This window comes from Vanessa tameamea, chromosome 27 (genome assembly GCF_037043105.1).
Source record: "Vanessa tameamea isolate UH-Manoa-2023 chromosome 27, ilVanTame1 primary haplotype, whole genome shotgun sequence".
NCBI classification, from domain to species: domain Eukaryota; kingdom Metazoa; phylum Arthropoda; class Insecta; order Lepidoptera; family Nymphalidae; genus Vanessa; species Vanessa tameamea.
The window spans coordinates 2,569,527-2,588,620 of NC_087335.1; the positions used below are offsets into that span (position 1 = coordinate 2,569,527).

The window sequence follows — 19,094 nt, forward strand, 5'->3', positions numbered from 1 at the left end:
GAATACACATGTGGCAGAATTTGTGAAATTAGACATTTGAGTACAAGATGAATTATAAACACAAATTGAGCACATGAAAATTCAGTGGTGCCTGCCTGGGTTTGAACCCGAAATCATCGGTTAAGATGCACGCATTCTAACCACTGGGCCACCTGGGCTCTCATTTTGACAAAGTAATTCTTAATTTATGATCACTTATCATTGAATATATTTCATAAATAAGGTTTAAAAGATTTACAAAATCATAAAAAATAATCACAGCCATCGTTTGATAAAGTTTAGTAATCTTGATCGTTAATCAAGTTATAAGGTCTTTATACTCGGGTTACCGAAAGCAAAGAAAATTATATCTATACGCAAATAAACAAATTATAATTATACGCGACCAAATAGATTAAATCCAGCACATAGGGGAGGAAAAATAACGCCGGGATTTACCGAAGGCGCGCCCCTCTAAGTACATTAAATTTCATCGGCTTGCAATAGTATGAGTGATTAACGCAGTAACTTATACGATATCTTAAGTGTGCTGCTACGATAACATTTGATCTCACCAAGACTATGCTACTTGTCATTTTTATTTTGAGATCATTTTGGATCATACCGATATTTATACTACACATAGAAATTTTGTGAAATGGCCACCTAGACCATGAGACATACCTCTAGACTTGAAATATAAGAAATTTTTGAACGAGTCATTAAAAATTGGAACTACAGAATAGACCATAGTTATGGGCAAAATATCAAACAAATAATCTCTTTATGACGATTAATTTAGCTAAAAAAATGTACTTACTTGGTGGTAGGGCTTTGTGCAAGCCCGTCTGGGTAGGTATCACCCATTCATCAGATATTCTACCGCCAAACAGCAGTACTCAGCATTGTTGTGTTCCGGTTTGAAAGGTGAGTGAGCCAGTGTAACTACAGGCACAAGGGACGTAACATCTTAGTTCCCAAGGTTGGTGGCGCATTGGTGATGAATGAATGAATGGTTAATATTTCTTACAACGCCATTATCTATGGGCGGAGGTGACCATTTACCATCAGGTGGCCCATTTGCTCGTCCGCCTACCGATATAAAAAAAAAACTTTTATTTACTTATTTTTTAATATAGTTCATCTAAATAAATCACCTTATAGAACCATGATTGTGACTACGGAATAAACCTTAGTAGAGGTTTTTCTAGATTTTTACACCTAGCTCCTCTGATTAATGATACCACCATTAGCCAGAGGCAGACATCAGGAACAGATGCTATACAACTTTTAGTTATTCATTTTTTAATGACGTTTGTGACTATTGATTTTAATTCTTTAACAATCCGCATTAAATTAAATTCAAATAACCTGAAAACGGCAAGAAAAAAAGCCTCTCTGGTAGGGTATAATTTATTATTATAACTATTTACATAACACAAATTCAACATTTAAAACAAATCTTATTTTATTAGGATTACATACACTGTATATTTTACACCATATATGCTAGGGATGAGCGTCACAACAGTTATATTGATATGTACGTAAATAACTAAAACAATAATAAAAATATACGGGGTTATTGGTAATTCGACGTATTCCCGTTAGGAGGTGATTATTTGCGATAATTATGACTGATGACAGACAGATGTACTGCACCTTTTCCTAATCGGAGTAGAGTAGAACCCATTCCGTGGCCTGGTAGGAGTTCGGACTAAACGCCGGTTGAGTTCTTTGTCTGGGGTCACGTGAAATCCCTAGTTTACGCCGTCTCGCCTGTATCATCCGCGGAACACTCCGAAATAAGAATAAAAAAGATCGCATCAAATATGATGCGGAATAATTTGAAAAAAATCTGTAGTTGAATTCTAAATTTTATTTTAAATTTGTATTTTAGTTTTATTTACATTGGGTATTGTTTTTAATTAATTTTGTGTGAATTTTAAAGAGCGAACTTTAGTCCGAATTCGTTCATGTTCGAATACAAATTTCCACCAGCGTCCTTTGTGGTCATTTTATTTCGGTTATTTTGAAATAAGTTCCTAGTTGTTATACATTTTTGGAGAGCTGATAAAACGGTTATGTTTTTTCTTGCAGGACAAGTTTCATAATGTTTATTTTGTTTTTAAGGCATTTTTGTGAAAAAAAAATTAAAAAAAAAATTGAAAAAATACATTTTTCCGTCTCGCATTTTTAAATTTGGACCGATAATTATTGTTTTAATATTGACAAAAAACCAGTGTTTATTCGTTTTTATAAAGTTTTGTAAAGTTGCAATTTTGACTTATTTTGAAAAAATCTAAAAAACGTTATAACTCAATAATGGTTAACTTTTACATCATGCTTATGGGGGTTAAAATTATCGCAAATAATCACCCCTATCACCTCTTAACGGGAATACGTCGAATTACCAATATATATATATCTGTGCTAAAATAATGCATGAAAATTTTTATTTAATTGATATGACTTCAAAAATGAAAATGTTTGTTACAAGTGACTCGTATCACAACACGCGAAATTAACCAAAAACAGTACATTATTTTTTTAAAATGAGCACACATTTTTAGAAATTATATCTATTTTAGAAACATTTCAAGAGTGCCTTCAGAAGATATTTAATATGGCAGTGTAGTTGAAGTTTGATATCTCAATTATTTTTTTCAACATTTATTTTAATATAATATAATCATATGAGCGATGGGTACGTTTCGTCTACAGGAATAAGTATTGACTACGATTAAAGGTGGTGCTGGGTTACCGAAATCCCACTACATGGTGCCATCCTTGTAGTTCGGAACATAATGGTCTGCAAGAAAATTGAGGAAACACGTGCTAAACCCCCAATGATATCTATTTATTAGTTTTTATATACACAAATACATTGATTATAAATCATTTACAACAATATATAATACCCTCCGCTAGTATGTTGACTAGTATTCGTTGAAAATGGCCGTTGGGGTCAAAATCCGGTCAAGAGGACCATTGTTATTATTTACAATACGGCGTTATTTACGCCATTACATTACATTAGGGAGGACAGTGTCACAGGTCTTTTCCGACACTAATTTATAAGGCGACAGAGGGATTGAATGGCGTTATGCGCGTATCGATTAAGTAAAAAATATTAATGGAGATATTCAGGAAAAATAAGTCAAGGGGTATTTTTTAGCCTCAGTCATTGTGTTAATTATATATTATGTAAATTAAAAATGTGATAGAAAGACTAAAATAATAATAACGAAATCAGACGATAATTTGCATACTTATTTATGTTACTTCTGTTTTTAACTTTTTTTTTTGAAAAGGAAAATGCTATATTTGTGGATTAATATGTTTTTTTTTTAAAGGAACCATAGTTAAACAAATCCATTATACGTATAACCTACACCTTAAATCGGACTCGTAATCGTAACGACAAAAGCTTACAATGTGTATTTACGCATTATTTAAAAACCACTGTTCACATTCCAATCTGATGAAATTCTCGGTCAAAATATCGCTCCTACGTACAGGTCTTGCAACTCAGATGAACTGTAATTGTAAGGTGACTTTACTGTTGAACGGAAATCCAGATGGCGCTACGTTCGAGGGATGCATGAATATGACTTAAATTCTTATATATATGTCGCAGTCATCTGGTTGAATCTGCTATTTGATTGTATGATTAGCGCGTGACGTAATGACGGCATTTAATTGAATGACTACGGCCGAACGTTGATAGAACAAGCGTCACTCAACGTCCAACTAGTTAGCGGAATGTAACATAGTCCTTTGAACAGAGCGGACGTAAAACAGTCAGGTGATTGTAATTTAGTTAACTTCCTGTTGTTCGTGTTCATTTTTTAACCTAACCTAACATTACAAAGTCAGCTATATCCCATTCAACGACTATCCTAAATGACGTTCAGTCAAGACGTTCAACGTTACATTAAACTTGACGAGTTGTCCTTTGAACGCGCTGGTCATACAATCAAATAGAAGATTCAAGCAGATGACTGCGATATATACATAAAGTTTTTGTGTCAATGTTCGTGTGATTGCGTGCGACGCATGCGCGACTATCGTCTTCCCTGTTCGGGTAGCCCTCGATCGTGGCGACGCTGGTCACGGTTGCAAGACCTTTATGAAAGAGTGTTCATGACAGATTTGAGGGACTTGCTACGATTTGACTGTCGAGTCGATTATTATCATGTAGGTTTTTCTTTTAGTTTATTAATAGACGTGAGCCCATTATTCGCTTTTGTTGTCAATATTACAATTTATACAATACAAAATTGCCAAAATAATTTTGTGACGAGTCATCAACCATCTTTCAAATCGAGTGCACGGCAATGCTGTCGAAAATGATGTTAACAAAGTCTTATTAAAGTTCAAATTGATAACATAGTTTTGAAAAAATAGTTCACAGACAACACATCAGTTCTGAAGCTATATGGTATCGCCAAGTCGATGACCAACTTACCTCTATTAAAAATTTCGAATTTTAATAATATATATATCACATTCCTTTTATAAATATGAATACAACAGATTAAACAGCAAAAACATACTTAGGGAGCGTTCAAGTATAATACGTTATACAGAAAAGGTTGAGGCCATATATGAATACCCCCTTTATACTTATTTTTAAATTATTATAAAAGTTACATTACTTTTGATACATTTTTTATGTATTACTTGAACGTTACATAAGCGTTTATAAAAAATCAATACACAGAAAATGAAATCATTATTATTTATTCTGAATTGTATAAAATAGAAAATATTATATATTTATTTCACATTATGTACTTCTAAATGATTCTAAGCTTCCAATTAAATAAACAAACGTTTTTTTTTCGTTTATATACATAATGTACTTCAGATTGTGTATATTTAATATATTTTTTTAGAATAGGTATTAAGATACAACGGGAAAATGTTGCCAGCATACTCACTACCTTCTCATTCAATCGTTAATATTTTTCCAGTAACAGTGGTATTGATTTTTTTTTTTTTTATTTTCTAAAACTTTTCATATTTGCATAAGTCCTAATTGAAAATATATTTTTTTAATAAATAACATAAAATTTAGTTAAAATATTGAATAATGAGAAAATTTTACTAATAAAAATGAAATGAATTCTTAAAACATTAAAATTTAATGCTAGTTAAAATGGCGATTAAGCCTTAATTATAATAAATTGTGCAACAACCTTACAAAACAAATGTTATTGTCTTTTCATATATTTATTACAGATTTTTTTAATAAAGGGCTTAATTGGCAACTTATATGTTGCTAACAAGATTTGTGACAGCTTTCTGTAACAACCTGAGGTCTCCAACAAAAGTTTTTATTATGGTCATGTTGCTTGTTGATTAAAAATCACCGACAATTACGAACAGGCAAGAAATCCGTTGCTAACATAGAAATTGCCAACTACTGCAGTACATACTCACCTTTAGGTATTTATGAATACATTAAAAATAATTTTAAATATAAGTATATATATATATCACACTGATTTTCACATACTTTGGTTTCATTAAAATAAACTAAAAATAATATCATTTTAAAACATTCATAAGAAAGATTTCATAAATACGACCTGGATTCGAGGTTTTTGGCTTGTTTGAATTTTATTCACCTGGAAGACTATTTCCTTCTAAACATGAATTTATTGTTTCAGGTATTTCATATTTTGACCCAAATTTAAGATGTCCAATGTTCTCAGTGTGAACTTGAATTGTTGTGAGTTGCCCGTTACAATAATTTAGCTCGCTGTTGACGCGTAACGTGATAGTTCTGGCAACACCATACCGATAGCCTGTAAGAATTGACCAAACTGTTAGCGTATTAACATTACCGTTCACGTCAGGATGGGTGAATTCAAGATGTGGAGAAAACGACTAAAAACATATTAAGATATTTTAAGCATTCAGACCTTCTAAAGAATATTACACTTAAAATAATATATTTTCACTTATGGCTATATAACTAACAGTATCTAAAACGGGATATTTACCATGTTTTTTATTTTTATTTGGTGGAGCTCGATATTTCGATATTATCTACGAATGTCTTGTTCACGAGACTAACAACAAGACATTCGTAGATAATGTCGAAATATCGAGCTCCACCAAATAAAAATAAAAAACATGGTAAATATCCCGTTTTAGATACTGTTAGTAATAAAAATAACCATGTTAATTTAAAATCTTATATGGCTATATAATTTTTCTATCAACTTAACCTAACTTTAAATTAGGTTGCTATCAGGTTGGACTTTCAAAATACTTTTTATGATAAGCTAGCGGTTTCCAGCAACAACAACCAAACTGTATTGAAAACGATATGCCGGTTGAGGCATACCCTACCTAGTTTTGTAAATAAAAAAATTGGATTCTACAATTATTCAAACAGTCACCTTACACAAGTTTCAAGTCAGTACGTGTACGTTACACGCATGTGGTATAAACAGTCGAAAAGCCCACAACAATTGATAGTAACAATTAAGCACACATATAATTATTTATACGTAAAATGTGATACCTCATTGACGGCTCGATCGTCTTCGTTCTGGTACTGAACGTCCAGGTCGGAGCTGTCCACGCTGTTCTCCCAGTCCTCGGACGACTCAATCGACGACGCATCGAGATCCATTTCATCTAAAACGCCAAACCATTTGTATAAGTGAGACCTGGAGGTTCCAAATGAGCTACACAATGAATCATTTGGAAAAATTTAATCGTTTCTCGTAAAATGTAGTCGTTTACAATTTCTTTTGGATTTGTCGGTGAAACGTTATTTAGGCTGTAAGTAAAGAAACAGCCAATAAATATTCCATTACTGGGATAAGGGCACGTCCTGAGACCTCATTTTGGAAAGGTTTCAGTTTATTCCATAATAAAAATGCGGTTTGCTCACGATGTTGTCCTTGAATGAATTATAAACACAAATTAGGCAATATTAAAATTGACGAATATTAAGTGGCTTACTGTCATTGGCAGCCTGGATTGAATAAATAATTTTCCAAAATTATTTTTAGAGATGTAAGTATATTATACGATAGTTCCAGAATATTCTTGTTATATGCGAAAATTGCATTGGACCGTTGGATCCGCTGTTGCCGGGTAATTGTCCTCCTACCTATGATAGGGTCTGGGTGTCTGGGAGCCGGCACGGCAGGCAACCGCAGGGCCGTTGCGTTCATAGCGAGCGCCTGCGTCGCGTGTCGACTGGACGAAGGAGTGCCCAGATCCGCATTGTCACTACGGAGCTGGTCTTCTGAGTACCGGATTTGGCCACTGTCCTAATATAAAAGTTATTCTTGAGTTAATTTTCTATAGCTCGAGTCAGAATTATTTGCTCCTTTCACATCGCATTTTGGACTGTATTGAGGATTTCAAATTGTAATTGAGTTTTATGAATTGATTGAGAAAAAAATCCATAACGAATTCGCCGCCCTGAGCTAAAACCTACACATCCTGCTGGAAGAGCCACTATCGTCATATGATTAGCTACGTCTCATATTAGTAAGTTAGTCTCACCTATTAAAATACAAGGCTTATCTAATAAGTACTAGTAAAGAGGAAGTCATTGATCCAAATGGTCTTCACAGTTATGGCGAAGTCGATGACGATAACGACTTAGAAGGTAAACCATAATAAAGTCAAGAGGGGAATAACCGAATTTTGCTTAGTAAAAGAACCCTAAAATGTGTCACAATGATTTCCTCACTAACTTAAGACAGCACTATTACTAAGAATGCTTTATCATTAAAATGATTTATAAATGATTAAAAACATTTCCTAACAATGAGCTTGCCGGTGGAGTGGATTTAAATCGTTGCATAGCTGGACTAAAAAACATTTCGACAATGTTGTACTTACATTACTGGTCACGTTTGATATCGGATTGTATCTGAGGTCAACAGTCTCCAGCACGGGCAGCAGGCTTGCGATGAAGTCCGGGGGCAGGTTGGTAATCTAAACATCAACTATTTTGATAAATATTAAAAATGTTAACAGTTGACACAATTACGATAATTGTCATGATGAAAGAGACGAAACTAGGCTAGTGATTGCACAACCGTGGTTGCAAAACATGCATTCGATAAAGCCACTCAAAGTGCTTGCGATAAAAATAAATCCATAAAAGAAAATCATCTAAATTTTTTATTCAATGAGCTACATTGCGACACAAATAAGTTATAATATCAAGATTAATGAAAAAACATTATAAAAACAGATTAACTTGACCGATGCACTAAAAAATAAACTATTAAACTACATTGTATTTTGACCAACATAAAAAGTATGTACGATTCAATTGAATGAAACTGTTATAAGTCGCCATAAAATGACTTATTAGTATTTAAAAGAAGGGACATATTATCTTAGTTCCCAAGGCTCGTGGCGCATTGGCCATGTAAGGAATGGTTAATATTTCTTACAGCGCCATTGTCTATGGGCGGTGGTGACCAATTATCATCAGGTGGCGCATATGATCAACCGATAACCTACACCATACAAAAGGTAGATATTTAAGACAGATGAAGAATATAAGAATTTGACCGAATAAACTATACTATACTAAAAAGATCTAATAACACGCAAAGGCACGCCCCTCAATGTTCAATTATTGCAATAGTATGAGTGGGTGACACACGTGCTTACAAGATGTCTTTGTGTGCGTTAGACGACTAAGCGTAAAGATAGCAAAAAAATATAAAAAGATTATTTTGTTGAGTTTATTTTATTAAAAATTCAATAATTCAACGTAGAGGGGCGGCATTGTATGTGAATAAATCTACATTGATTTTTTGAAGTGATAACTTCTTATGGGAGGGTAAACCGCTTCGTTACGTAACGCGTTACGGCGCCAGTCTGTCCGGCTTCCCTTTCTCTTACGCATACGGTAGCGGTAAGCAGCCAATAATGAAGACTAATAATGTACATATTCAAGAACTTTAATTATAAAATATATTTTATAATCAATCAAATATTTCATTAATAAATAACCTTTCCTTACATTATCATATTAATATAAATAAAATTTAAGTAATAACCTAAGCTTTTCTCAAGTTGAACAGTTTCTCTCTCAAAAACTCTCAGTAGAACCGGAAGTAAATTAATTGGCGTTATTTATTTTAACTCGGGCTATATTGGATTGCCGCCCTATTGGACTGGTACAGTAAGGGGAATAAGTGCATCCTGTACTCACTAAACTTTACACTACGCACACTAATAGACTGTATGTCCTGCGTGTTTGGATGGTCCAGTTCAAATATAGTTATAGTGGTCGAAATTAGGTCAGTAAAATTTTGCCAATGAATATTTAATTTCGCATGATTTTTAAGCACTGCATTTTTACAGAGTCCAAGTTGGCAACTTTTAATGCCTTGTTGGGTTTTGAACCCAAGACATAGAGACATCCCCCTTAAAGTCATTAGATCTAGATAAACACATGGAGCAGTCGAGTGTGTAATATATTACATGTAGAGTTAAATAAATACCTGATTGTAACTAAGCTGTAAATACATGAGGTTATTGCATTTGAGCAAAGAATTCGGGAACTCCTTTATCCTGTTGTGCTTAAAGTTGCAGTGGACGAGGCTGTCCATACGATCCATGTTTGGAGGCAGACTTTCTATTTCATTAAACTCAAGGGTGAGCCATCTAGAAAATGAACATTATCATAAATAAATGTTTATAACTAACACATAATAAAATATGAAAAAATTAATATTGCTCAATATGCAAAGTTTCCGACCGCAAAGTGAATTCTTGGGGCAAGGTATCCACTTCTATAATAAAATCCTGCACACATTTTTATCTTTGCCGTTTCATAGATTAAAGTACATTGGTAAAGAAGGAATATTATTCGATAAAAGATTGTATTGATGATAAAAAAGCATGGAGTTAATGCTTGTTGACTTCCAGGCAGGAGACATAACATGCATATATAATTGTATTGAACTAAAATGATTGTATTTTTAGATGTTGAAAAAGAGTAACTATTGAGTTTCTTGCCGGTTCGTCTTGGTAGAATCTACATTCCGAACCAGTGATAGCTTTACTTTAAATAGTTTGTTAAATGACGATTCAAAAGTGCTTGTAAAAACCTACTTGAATAAAGTATATTAGAAATTAGATGATTTATATTATATCTAGATAGACTGTCAAAGCTGAGAATACATAAAAGAAACGGCCAACAGTTAGCCACTAAGGAACACATACTAGTAAAATTGTATAAGGTTTGGCGAGTGTCCAGCATAGCTGTCACACAACCAAGATAATAAAGTTGGCTCATTTGTTTTAGTTCTTTTATATTTATACAATCTAAGCTTGAGACACTGGTTGGTTTGTTAAAAGAAAAAGTTACAATTTACAGGTTCTCATAGCCTACTTGAATTAATGAATTTAGATATTTTGAAAATAGAATTAGTAATCTATTTGACCATGGTAAAAATACTAGGGTTTAAAAATACAATTACTTCAAGCAAAAAAGCCTTCTTTGTTATGATGATACACTTTTAGAGCACATTATGAGTAGTTTTTAAAGCTACATTGATAATTAAAATATATCCACTTAAAGTACTTGTACATTATATTTAAATCCACTTAAGAGTATAATTAAGCATACATTTAAATGAAATAATAATAAACACACATTTATTGTAAATTATTGGTTTAATATATTAACATTATAAAATATTCAGTGTTTTAAATGATACCATAATATGATTATACATCATTGTTATTGTTATCATTTATTTTTGAATGCTTAATTTATTGTATATTCGCCATTATGAATGTGCATTTAAAATAATATGTATACTGAAAGGTCAGTCAATAAAATGAAGGTTTTTTTTTTGGGAATAAGTAGTTATTATATTATTAAACATACCTCAATTTTGTTAACCTCGTCATCTCTTCCGGTATACATTTTAATTCATTACCCCGAGCACCGAATGTGTCTAATTTCGTTAATTTACCGATCTCTTTTGGTATTTCCACCAGCCCCGTCCGGTTACACCAAAATGCTTCCAAGCTTTCCAATTCACCAATCTCTGGGGCCAGTTCCTTTAGCGGGTTGTAGCTAATGTTTAGATTTATGAGATTTTTCAAATTACCAATTTCAGGCGGTAAAACACTTATGTTGTTATAATCAAGAGTCAACGTAGTCAAGTTTAATAGTTGGGTGATTTGTACCGGTATCTCAGTCAATTCGTTGGTGTGTAGATAAAGATATTCGACGTGAGTGCAAGTATATAAAAGGGGTGGAATATCTGTTATTTCGAATGAATTTAAAATGACCCGAGACTTCTTTTCTGCAATAGCCTGTTCTATTACCGCCAGGATATGATTCTCACGGATGAATTTTAATATTGCACTCATTTTGCGTCTATTTTTGGTTACATTGCTGTTGTATGTTGAATACTGCGTTTGAAAAATATTTGTGACATTGACAATCACCTGATACTTAATTTATATAAAATATTGCCATGTAGAAATAAAGATTTCTACTATAGTGCATATTTTTTTTTTACGGGTATGATTATATTTAAATACGTTTTCTATTTGTACTTGGATAATAAGTGAGACATACAAATACATACAGTAATTTTTCGTGATTAATTTATATATAATTATATTTTCATTAAAAATAATCGTATCAATGTGTACGATGCGTGCCGAGAAACCGGAATTTGGTATTGATTTTTCAGTTCCAAGTAATGAGCATGTCACTAAATATTGTCGATACTGCTTGAAATAAACAAATTGTCTTGAGTTCAAAAATTACTGTGAAGTGTTTCATTGATAATTGTGATCCTTTAAAATGAAATTAATTACAACTAAATTGAAGATAATGCGAGGAGTACTTACAAAAGCTATGATTTTAATTTTCTTATTATATTCATCTCTTTTATGCGACACTGAAGGTAAATATACTTTTTACTTTTAATTATTGCCTTTAATACTTTGTACAAGTGTTACCTTAAAATTATTTTCGCAGCTTTACCACAAAACAAAAGTTTCCATCACATCCGAAGGCCGAATATTGAAGATTCTTCTTTTAACAATCAAAAAGTAGCCACTTATCGGTCTTTCCAGCCGATAGCAATTAAATATCATAAGGTGTATCCCAGAGTGGAAGACCGAACAGATTATGATATTAATGCATATGATTCTGAGTACGGAGGTGTAGTCGTTTCTAACTTTACGTCTTCCATATATGAAGATAATCCTCCTTTGTATCCAAATCCTGAAGTGCTGGCTCGAAGTAATCCAGGTAAAAATATGTAAAAGATAATTCGTTCTTTCTGAATTTATAAGTAAATGTACTCGTTATTTTTTTTATTTCAGTTATAAAATATATTAAGGATTCGGCTATGTTTTTTATTTTAGCACAATTAAGTAAATTTATTGAAAATAAAATATCGGAACCGGACGTTGAATTACCAGAAGACTCTTTAGGTGATGGAGATTTAAGGGAGCACAATATCATTGACAGTGTTACGTATTTGTACGGATTTAATTCATGTCATGGTGGCAGAGATGAATGGATAGTGTTGGTAAGTAATATAAAATGTTACTTTTACTATATCTTTGACTTAATTTTTATGATATTTTCAGGATAATAATGTTATTTTTAGCAATATTCTATAAACTCCTTAAAATTGATCTGTTGACCCATGGTTTCTTGTTCAGTTTGAGGAGTTTTGGAGCTAATTCTGCTTTGCTACTTCAGTGCGGGTGGTTACAAAGGTGTGGCAGAATCATCAAATCGGCAAATGCCGGTTTCCTCGCGATGTTTTAAACTATCTCCTCTAGTGCTGTGTTCATCTTCTTAACTACTAAGTTAAGGCGACAAGCTCGATTCTCGAAATGCAAATATTATGAGTTCCTGATCAAATCTAATTTTACTGTTTATTTCTCTAAAGGTAAAAAAAATGTAATGACCAAAAATTATACAACGTTTTCTGCAATACGCGTCTGAATCGTTATATAAGCGAACTTGTTAAGGAGCACTCTGTCATCGTATATTCTTCGTGAAGATTAATATTTAAGTTTCGTGTATGAAACTGTATTTAATTTCCATAGATCTTCATCACTAGTGGCCTAGCAATAATAATACCCGTAGCAGCGACAATGTGGTTGATGTGGAGTCAATACACTTCTGAATTCAGGCGGAACAGCAAGATATATCCGATTGTCATAAATTTATGCTGTTGTCTCGTAGCTTGTACATTGATTTATATACAAGCTGTTGTGGTAATTACTCTTTATATCTTTATAAGCTTGATTTATAATACTTTTATAAATTAACACACCTTTCTTTCCGGATTTTTTTTTAATTTAGCTGGAAGATTTCGATTGAGTTTATTATTCAGAAGTCGAGGTGATCGCTTGAATTTATTTCGCTTATAGATCATATTGAGACATTGAAAATTTACAAATAGTATATGATAATTATATGGCGATGAAATCAAAATGAGGGATGTTTTAAATGATTTAAAATAGTAAAAAAAATAGCTGCAAATTATGCGAAGTATCAATTGACTACGTTCCGTGATCTCACCCGAACACTTCCTCCTACTCAAAAGCCAAAACAGTGGAACCATTTATGCTTTCCCGTCTAGCACATTCAAATAAGTAATTACTAATAAAAAATATTTCAACCAGGGTGCGTCTTCACCAACGCAATGCGAAAAGATCGCTTTAGTTTTGCACTATACACATATTTCCTGTGCGATGTGGATCGTTGCTTTAGCGGCGGCTGTTGCAGAATATTGCGTCTGCGATACGCTATTGCCGTTAAAGTATAATTATTTGTTGGCTTATGGCGTACCTGCTATAGTTGTAACGGTGAGTATAATGAAATACAAAAAATTACCTATTGCATTATTTTCATCGATTATATGTTATTCTTGTTGGGAACTACATTTTAAGTTCAATATAAATTATATTAAGCGATTTTTGTTACTGATATTGAGTACTGACAAAAAATATTGTTTTTTATAGTTCAATTATGCACTATCCATGGAACACTATGAAATAAAACATTATTGCTGGATGTCTATTGAAAAAGGAATGGTGATGGGATTCATGATACCAGCCATGATTTTAATTTTAATAAACACGGCAATTGTTATCGTCGGTTTGCAAAGTGTTAATAAAAAGCAGACGGAAATGTTGACGGCAAAAATTCATGAATTGGTTGAACATCATATGACAAACTGGCCGAAAACTATGACAGTCGAGGAAAATACAAATGGAAGTGTTGAAACACTGGACAATCTTTACACACCTGACAGTAGCAGAAAGAATACCGACACCTCCGATACGTTGGAAAAAGAATTTACATTTAACGAAGAAGAATGTAATTACGTTATCATCGAGGGGTCAAATAACGACGTTAACGGAGAATGCGGAAAGGAGGTTACATTATTTTCCTTTTATTAATTTTTATATTTAACTTTATTCATAATCTACTAAAATAGTAGTTTTTATATATTTAAAAAATAAGGGCATTTTCAAATTAAGTTAAATTTCTAGGTAAACGAACATTTCAAACAAATGTCAGACAGGGGCTTATTAAACATTATCTATATGGATAATTTGTCGTGGAAATGGACCTGGAATACAGAGGGAAATGAATTGAAGACATATCTAAATTTATGCTTGGTTTTGGAGCCTTTTTTCGCAATTAATTGGGTGATGGGCGTGGTCGCGATCGAAAATGCAGCTCATTGGTCTACTCCTACCATTTATCTCATACTGGTCGTTTCTATGGTAAGTATTTATGAATATTCGGTTCGAAATTTAAATTTAAGCAAAACACGGCTAAATTATAAAACAGTAGTTTTTAAACGTATTTAAAAATAGTTTAACCTTTGTTTACGTTGTTCATATATATTTTTTATAAATTACGAATTCTGTAAAAATTAGTAAAAAGTAGTTGTGATATTTAATAGCCACGGTCAGTGGTTAAGTAGGTAACCTTCTTAGGGTCAAGTCATTTTTTCCTTAATTGGAAACCAGTTGGGCGAGCCAAGATCACATTAAAAAAAAATTTTAAAACTGGAAAATGATATTATTGGTCACTTTTATTATTAAGTTCTATTTAACTTAATATTGTTATTATATACTGATCGACTTCTCATAATTGAATGTAAAGTTCTGGGCCCCGTTGCAGTGTGATAAAATATGTTATTTTTTCTACTTTTCAATATATTGTTTGATTGAATCACGTTAACTCGATAATCACTATTGGGGTATTTGCAGTGATTCTTATTAGATTCAAAATAAATTTCACCGGATAGCCTCGGGTTAATATTTAAGATAGATAGTAAATTCAATAGCGAATCTATTCAAAGACCTCTCAATAGATTAGATTTCGACAAAGCATCAACATTCGAACTCAAATCCAGTAATAAAATAAAAGCCTGGTATAGCCCCTTAGAATTACCATACCCGATCGTGCTAAGCACATCCTAAACGATATTATCGAGACACTGTATTACTGCCCACAGTATTAATTTGTAAAGAAACACAGGAAGGACCAGCCTCACAGGAGGCACATTTAAGCGCGCGAACTCTTAGCCCTTAAGTCCCCCAAAATCTGTTTTGAGTACTTAACGCTATAGAGTCAACCTTAATTTACTTCTAAAGTCCCGATAACAACCGTTGAATATCATAGATTATTCAAGCTCTCAACAAATTATATCGCATCAAAGTTGTTTATTTGTCTTTCATCCTCATGTGATTGGAATAGAGTTGTAAACTTGTCGTTTTAGAGACTAGTTTATAATATAAAGATGCAGATAAAGATTCAACGGATTCTAATACAGAATAGGGCGTTTATAAGAATTACATATTTATTTTGTTATTTGTCACTAAATTCTCAACAGTCTCGGCTACATTAGTGTAGGTATAACCTACAGGAGTAGGCATGAGCGTCCGGTCTTGTTGTTCTCGTATACATTCTCTAGTCTAAACGTAACAAAGTGAGGGTAGGGCTAATGATTAAGTTCTATCTTGTTATGATTATTATGTTTTGAAATAGTACTCGACAATGTGAACAAACATTACTTTTTAGATATCAGTTGATTATTATCTAAGAGTTCTCCGATATATTAATAATCTTACATAGCTTTCTGATCTACTGTCAAATATAATAGAAGACAGTGATATTTAGACATAGACAATTTTAGTATTTTTTAATAATTTGACATATTCCTAACAGAGGTGTAATGATTCTTATTATTTTCAGCACATTTATTTCGCCGCTACGATTTGCACGACGATACCGATCGTTCCGAACAAGGCTACGGTGTGTTGCGATGACGTTGTCGCCGAAAACCCAACTCTGCCTCGGATTAGGTATGAAATTAATCTCTTTATATGAATAATGTCATTTTGAGATAAAACATATTTGTTCAGATTTTCCTGGGAAGAGACACAGTAGAATATCTGTGGAGCTGGCCTCAGTTATTATATAACATCTGTATTTTTTAGTACTGTAAACACCAACACTACACATTTTTATGTATAGGTTATATTAAAGATAAAGGCCGTAGAAGAGCTGTAGTAAAGATACGATCTGGTTACTAAGGCATTTTTATCTCAACAGGACCACAGACAGCATCCCTCTACTCGATCCCGTGATTCAGCAACCAAATGTGACGGTGGCACCGGCGGATACTATCAGCACGATCAGTATTTAAGAAAACAATGAATAATCTGGAATTTTCTATTGATGTTTGAAATCATCATGGGGTCAAAATGGCCGACTTGATAAAATAATAAATTTCGTTTACATTTACAAGTATAATATGTATAACACAGGCACAAGGGATATGTATGAGAACTAACGCCCAGCAGTGGGCAGAGTATTGACCATGTCTGTTAATGGACTAAGCTATAACTTTGTCTTCGGACAAATTAGACTACTTACCATTAAGTGGTCAATATTTTCGTCGGCTCTCGAGCTATCAATATCAAAAAGTTATTTACGACTAAATTATGCATATTAGTGTATTAAAAGATGACGTTTTGGAATTGATGATGTGTTAATAGTTATTATAATGAAGTAAGAAAGATCTTTGAATAATACTCTAATTGGGCTGTATAAGAGCCTATTTAAATAATTGGCGCCCGACGTGGGACATTTCGAAATTCAGTTGAATAAAACCATAACTGATATTGTAAAATACTCGAAATTTTTGGAACTATTTTTACAAAAATCTGACAGTATTTTAAATTATTTTGACAAAAATGAAAGTAACAACTTATTGTTATCTCGACGTTAACGGATCGATTTCGAAAAACGTCATATTATTGTAACTTTAAAAAACCTTAGCCGCAATGTCTAAGCTCAAATAAATAGAAGTAGAACAGATTGTCTGATAAAATAACACCATATCAAAATGCACACTAAAATAAGAAAGATAAAAGTATTATAATACAAAATATGATTGTTTTATTATTTTAGACGATGGAAACATCGGGTTTGAATGTATTTTAACATGGCAATAAAGATTTTGGCATAATTTTAATTAAATTTTGACATATTTACATATTAAATGTTTCTGAACTATAAGTAGAATATATTTAACCTTTAAAAGTTTCTCCATGTTCAGATTTTAAAAATATTCATAGCTATAGAGAGTTTAAGATTACAAAGTTTTATATATATTAACGCATGCGTAACTTGATCGGATGAATAGATGCTTTGATGTTCATAAATTTTATTTAGATATCGATATAAAACGTAGAGCATAATAATTAGAATGACGTAATATTTTACTATTAACCGTTTTATTTTCAACAATGTCTAGTATCAATTTGAATACGTATATAATTTTAAGACACTTGAAACAACAATCAGAACACCATAGGAAAAAATAGTACTTACCATCGGTAACGGAAAAACGTTTAACATGTTCTCGTTAAATATTTATATAATTTTGCCATTCATTCATGGTTTCGAATTCTGTCTCGCAAAACGGGACAAGCAATTTCGTTACTATTGGCTACTGATCTTAATATTGGACTCTGAAATTTAGATAGGATCTCAGATTATAAAACAAAAGTTAAATGGATCGCATAGAGAACGTTAAAGTGAAGCAATGAAACGAATGCAAATTATAAAAGCATTGTAGTGTGTAGGAATTAACAATTATGTATATGTTAATAAGTCAATATTTCGTGGTAACAAAAAGACGCGTCGTTTCGCACTACCGGGAATTTGTATTTGCTTTCGTTGCTTCACATTAACGTTCTGTTCGCTCTATTTGCCTTTAACTTTATAATGCATAAACATGGACGGAAATTTTTTTTTTTTGAAAATAACGTAGTACATTTTTTTAAAACAATATTTCTTTAATAGAGTGTACTACAGGAGCCTGACAATGCCGAGTATTAATTTTCTATAATGTATTTATTAATTCTTTACACAATAACTGAGTTAGACTATGTAATAAAATGTACAAAACTGAGGGATCGTTGATGAAATTGTTACTTATGTAGTCTAAACGATTTTTAACCAACCCATCAAATCGATGTTAATACTAACTACTGAATAAAATGTTCTTTTATATAATTAAGTTACTATTTGTATTTTGAGTGGACAATTGTTATTTATCTGTCTGTAACCTCCCCTCAGATCTCATGTCGTATTCAATAAAAAGTAAAAAATTAATACCTAATTTAGAATATTTTATTATATTGTATTAGTAATTACATAATGCATAAAATATTTTCTATATTACTAAATATGAAAAAAAAAATGTCTTGAAAAAGTATTTAATGGTAAGAAAATTAAAAACATAATTCTATAAATTTCCTCGAGTCAAGTATTTATTAAATAGAAAATGACAGCAAAATATTTCAAATGTAAAATTACCTTTAAAAGAGGGGATATCAATGTTTCATTAATTTTCCAAAATAAAAATATGATGTCACGTACCTAATTCTCTATGTAGTGATGGTAATTTAATCAAACTTTATAAATCATTATTGTTGCTAAAAAGTAGTTAGTAATTCGTGATCTGTAGTTATTGTGATAGCAGTAATGTTGCCATGCGTTTTATTAAATGTTTTCATAACTTGAAAAA

General features: G+C 32.1%; 2 protein-coding genes across 4 annotated transcripts; one reads left to right on the top strand and one right to left on the bottom strand.

The window, feature by feature from the left end:
• Positions 1-5,413: 5,413 nt before the first annotated feature.
• Positions 5,414-11,445, bottom strand: LOC113392027 (leucine-rich repeat protein soc-2). Of its 2 annotated transcripts, none has more exons than XM_026628229.2 (6): positions 10,880-11,445; positions 9,486-9,648; positions 7,861-7,956; positions 7,118-7,280; positions 6,521-6,636; positions 5,414-5,795 (listed from the first exon to the last, which is right to left on the bottom strand). In XM_026628229.2, the coding sequence occupies exons 1-6, from the start codon at positions 11,368-11,370 to the stop codon at positions 5,742-5,744; spliced, it is 1,083 nt and encodes a 360-aa protein (XP_026484014.1). In that variant the 5' UTR covers positions 11,371-11,445; the 3' UTR covers positions 5,414-5,741. The 2 variants fall into 2 exon arrangements, with proteins under 2 accessions (XP_026484014.1, XP_064075383.1); XM_064219313.1 differs by having other exon boundaries at positions 5,414-5,813.
• Positions 11,446-11,696: 251 nt separating this feature from the next.
• LOC113392112 (uncharacterized) lies at positions 11,697-19,094 on the top strand. Of its 2 annotated transcripts, none has more exons than XM_026628391.2 (9): positions 11,697-11,915; positions 11,990-12,265; positions 12,340-12,548; positions 13,078-13,248; positions 13,660-13,842; positions 13,999-14,415; positions 14,533-14,769; positions 16,250-16,359; positions 16,610-19,094. In XM_026628391.2, the coding sequence occupies exons 1-9, from the start codon at positions 11,813-11,815 to the stop codon at positions 16,701-16,703; spliced, it is 1,800 nt and encodes a 599-aa protein (XP_026484176.1). In that variant the 5' UTR covers positions 11,697-11,812; the 3' UTR covers positions 16,704-19,094. The 2 variants fall into 2 exon arrangements, with proteins under 2 accessions (XP_026484176.1, XP_026484177.1); XM_026628392.2 differs by having other exon boundaries at positions 11,698-11,915; positions 12,382-12,548.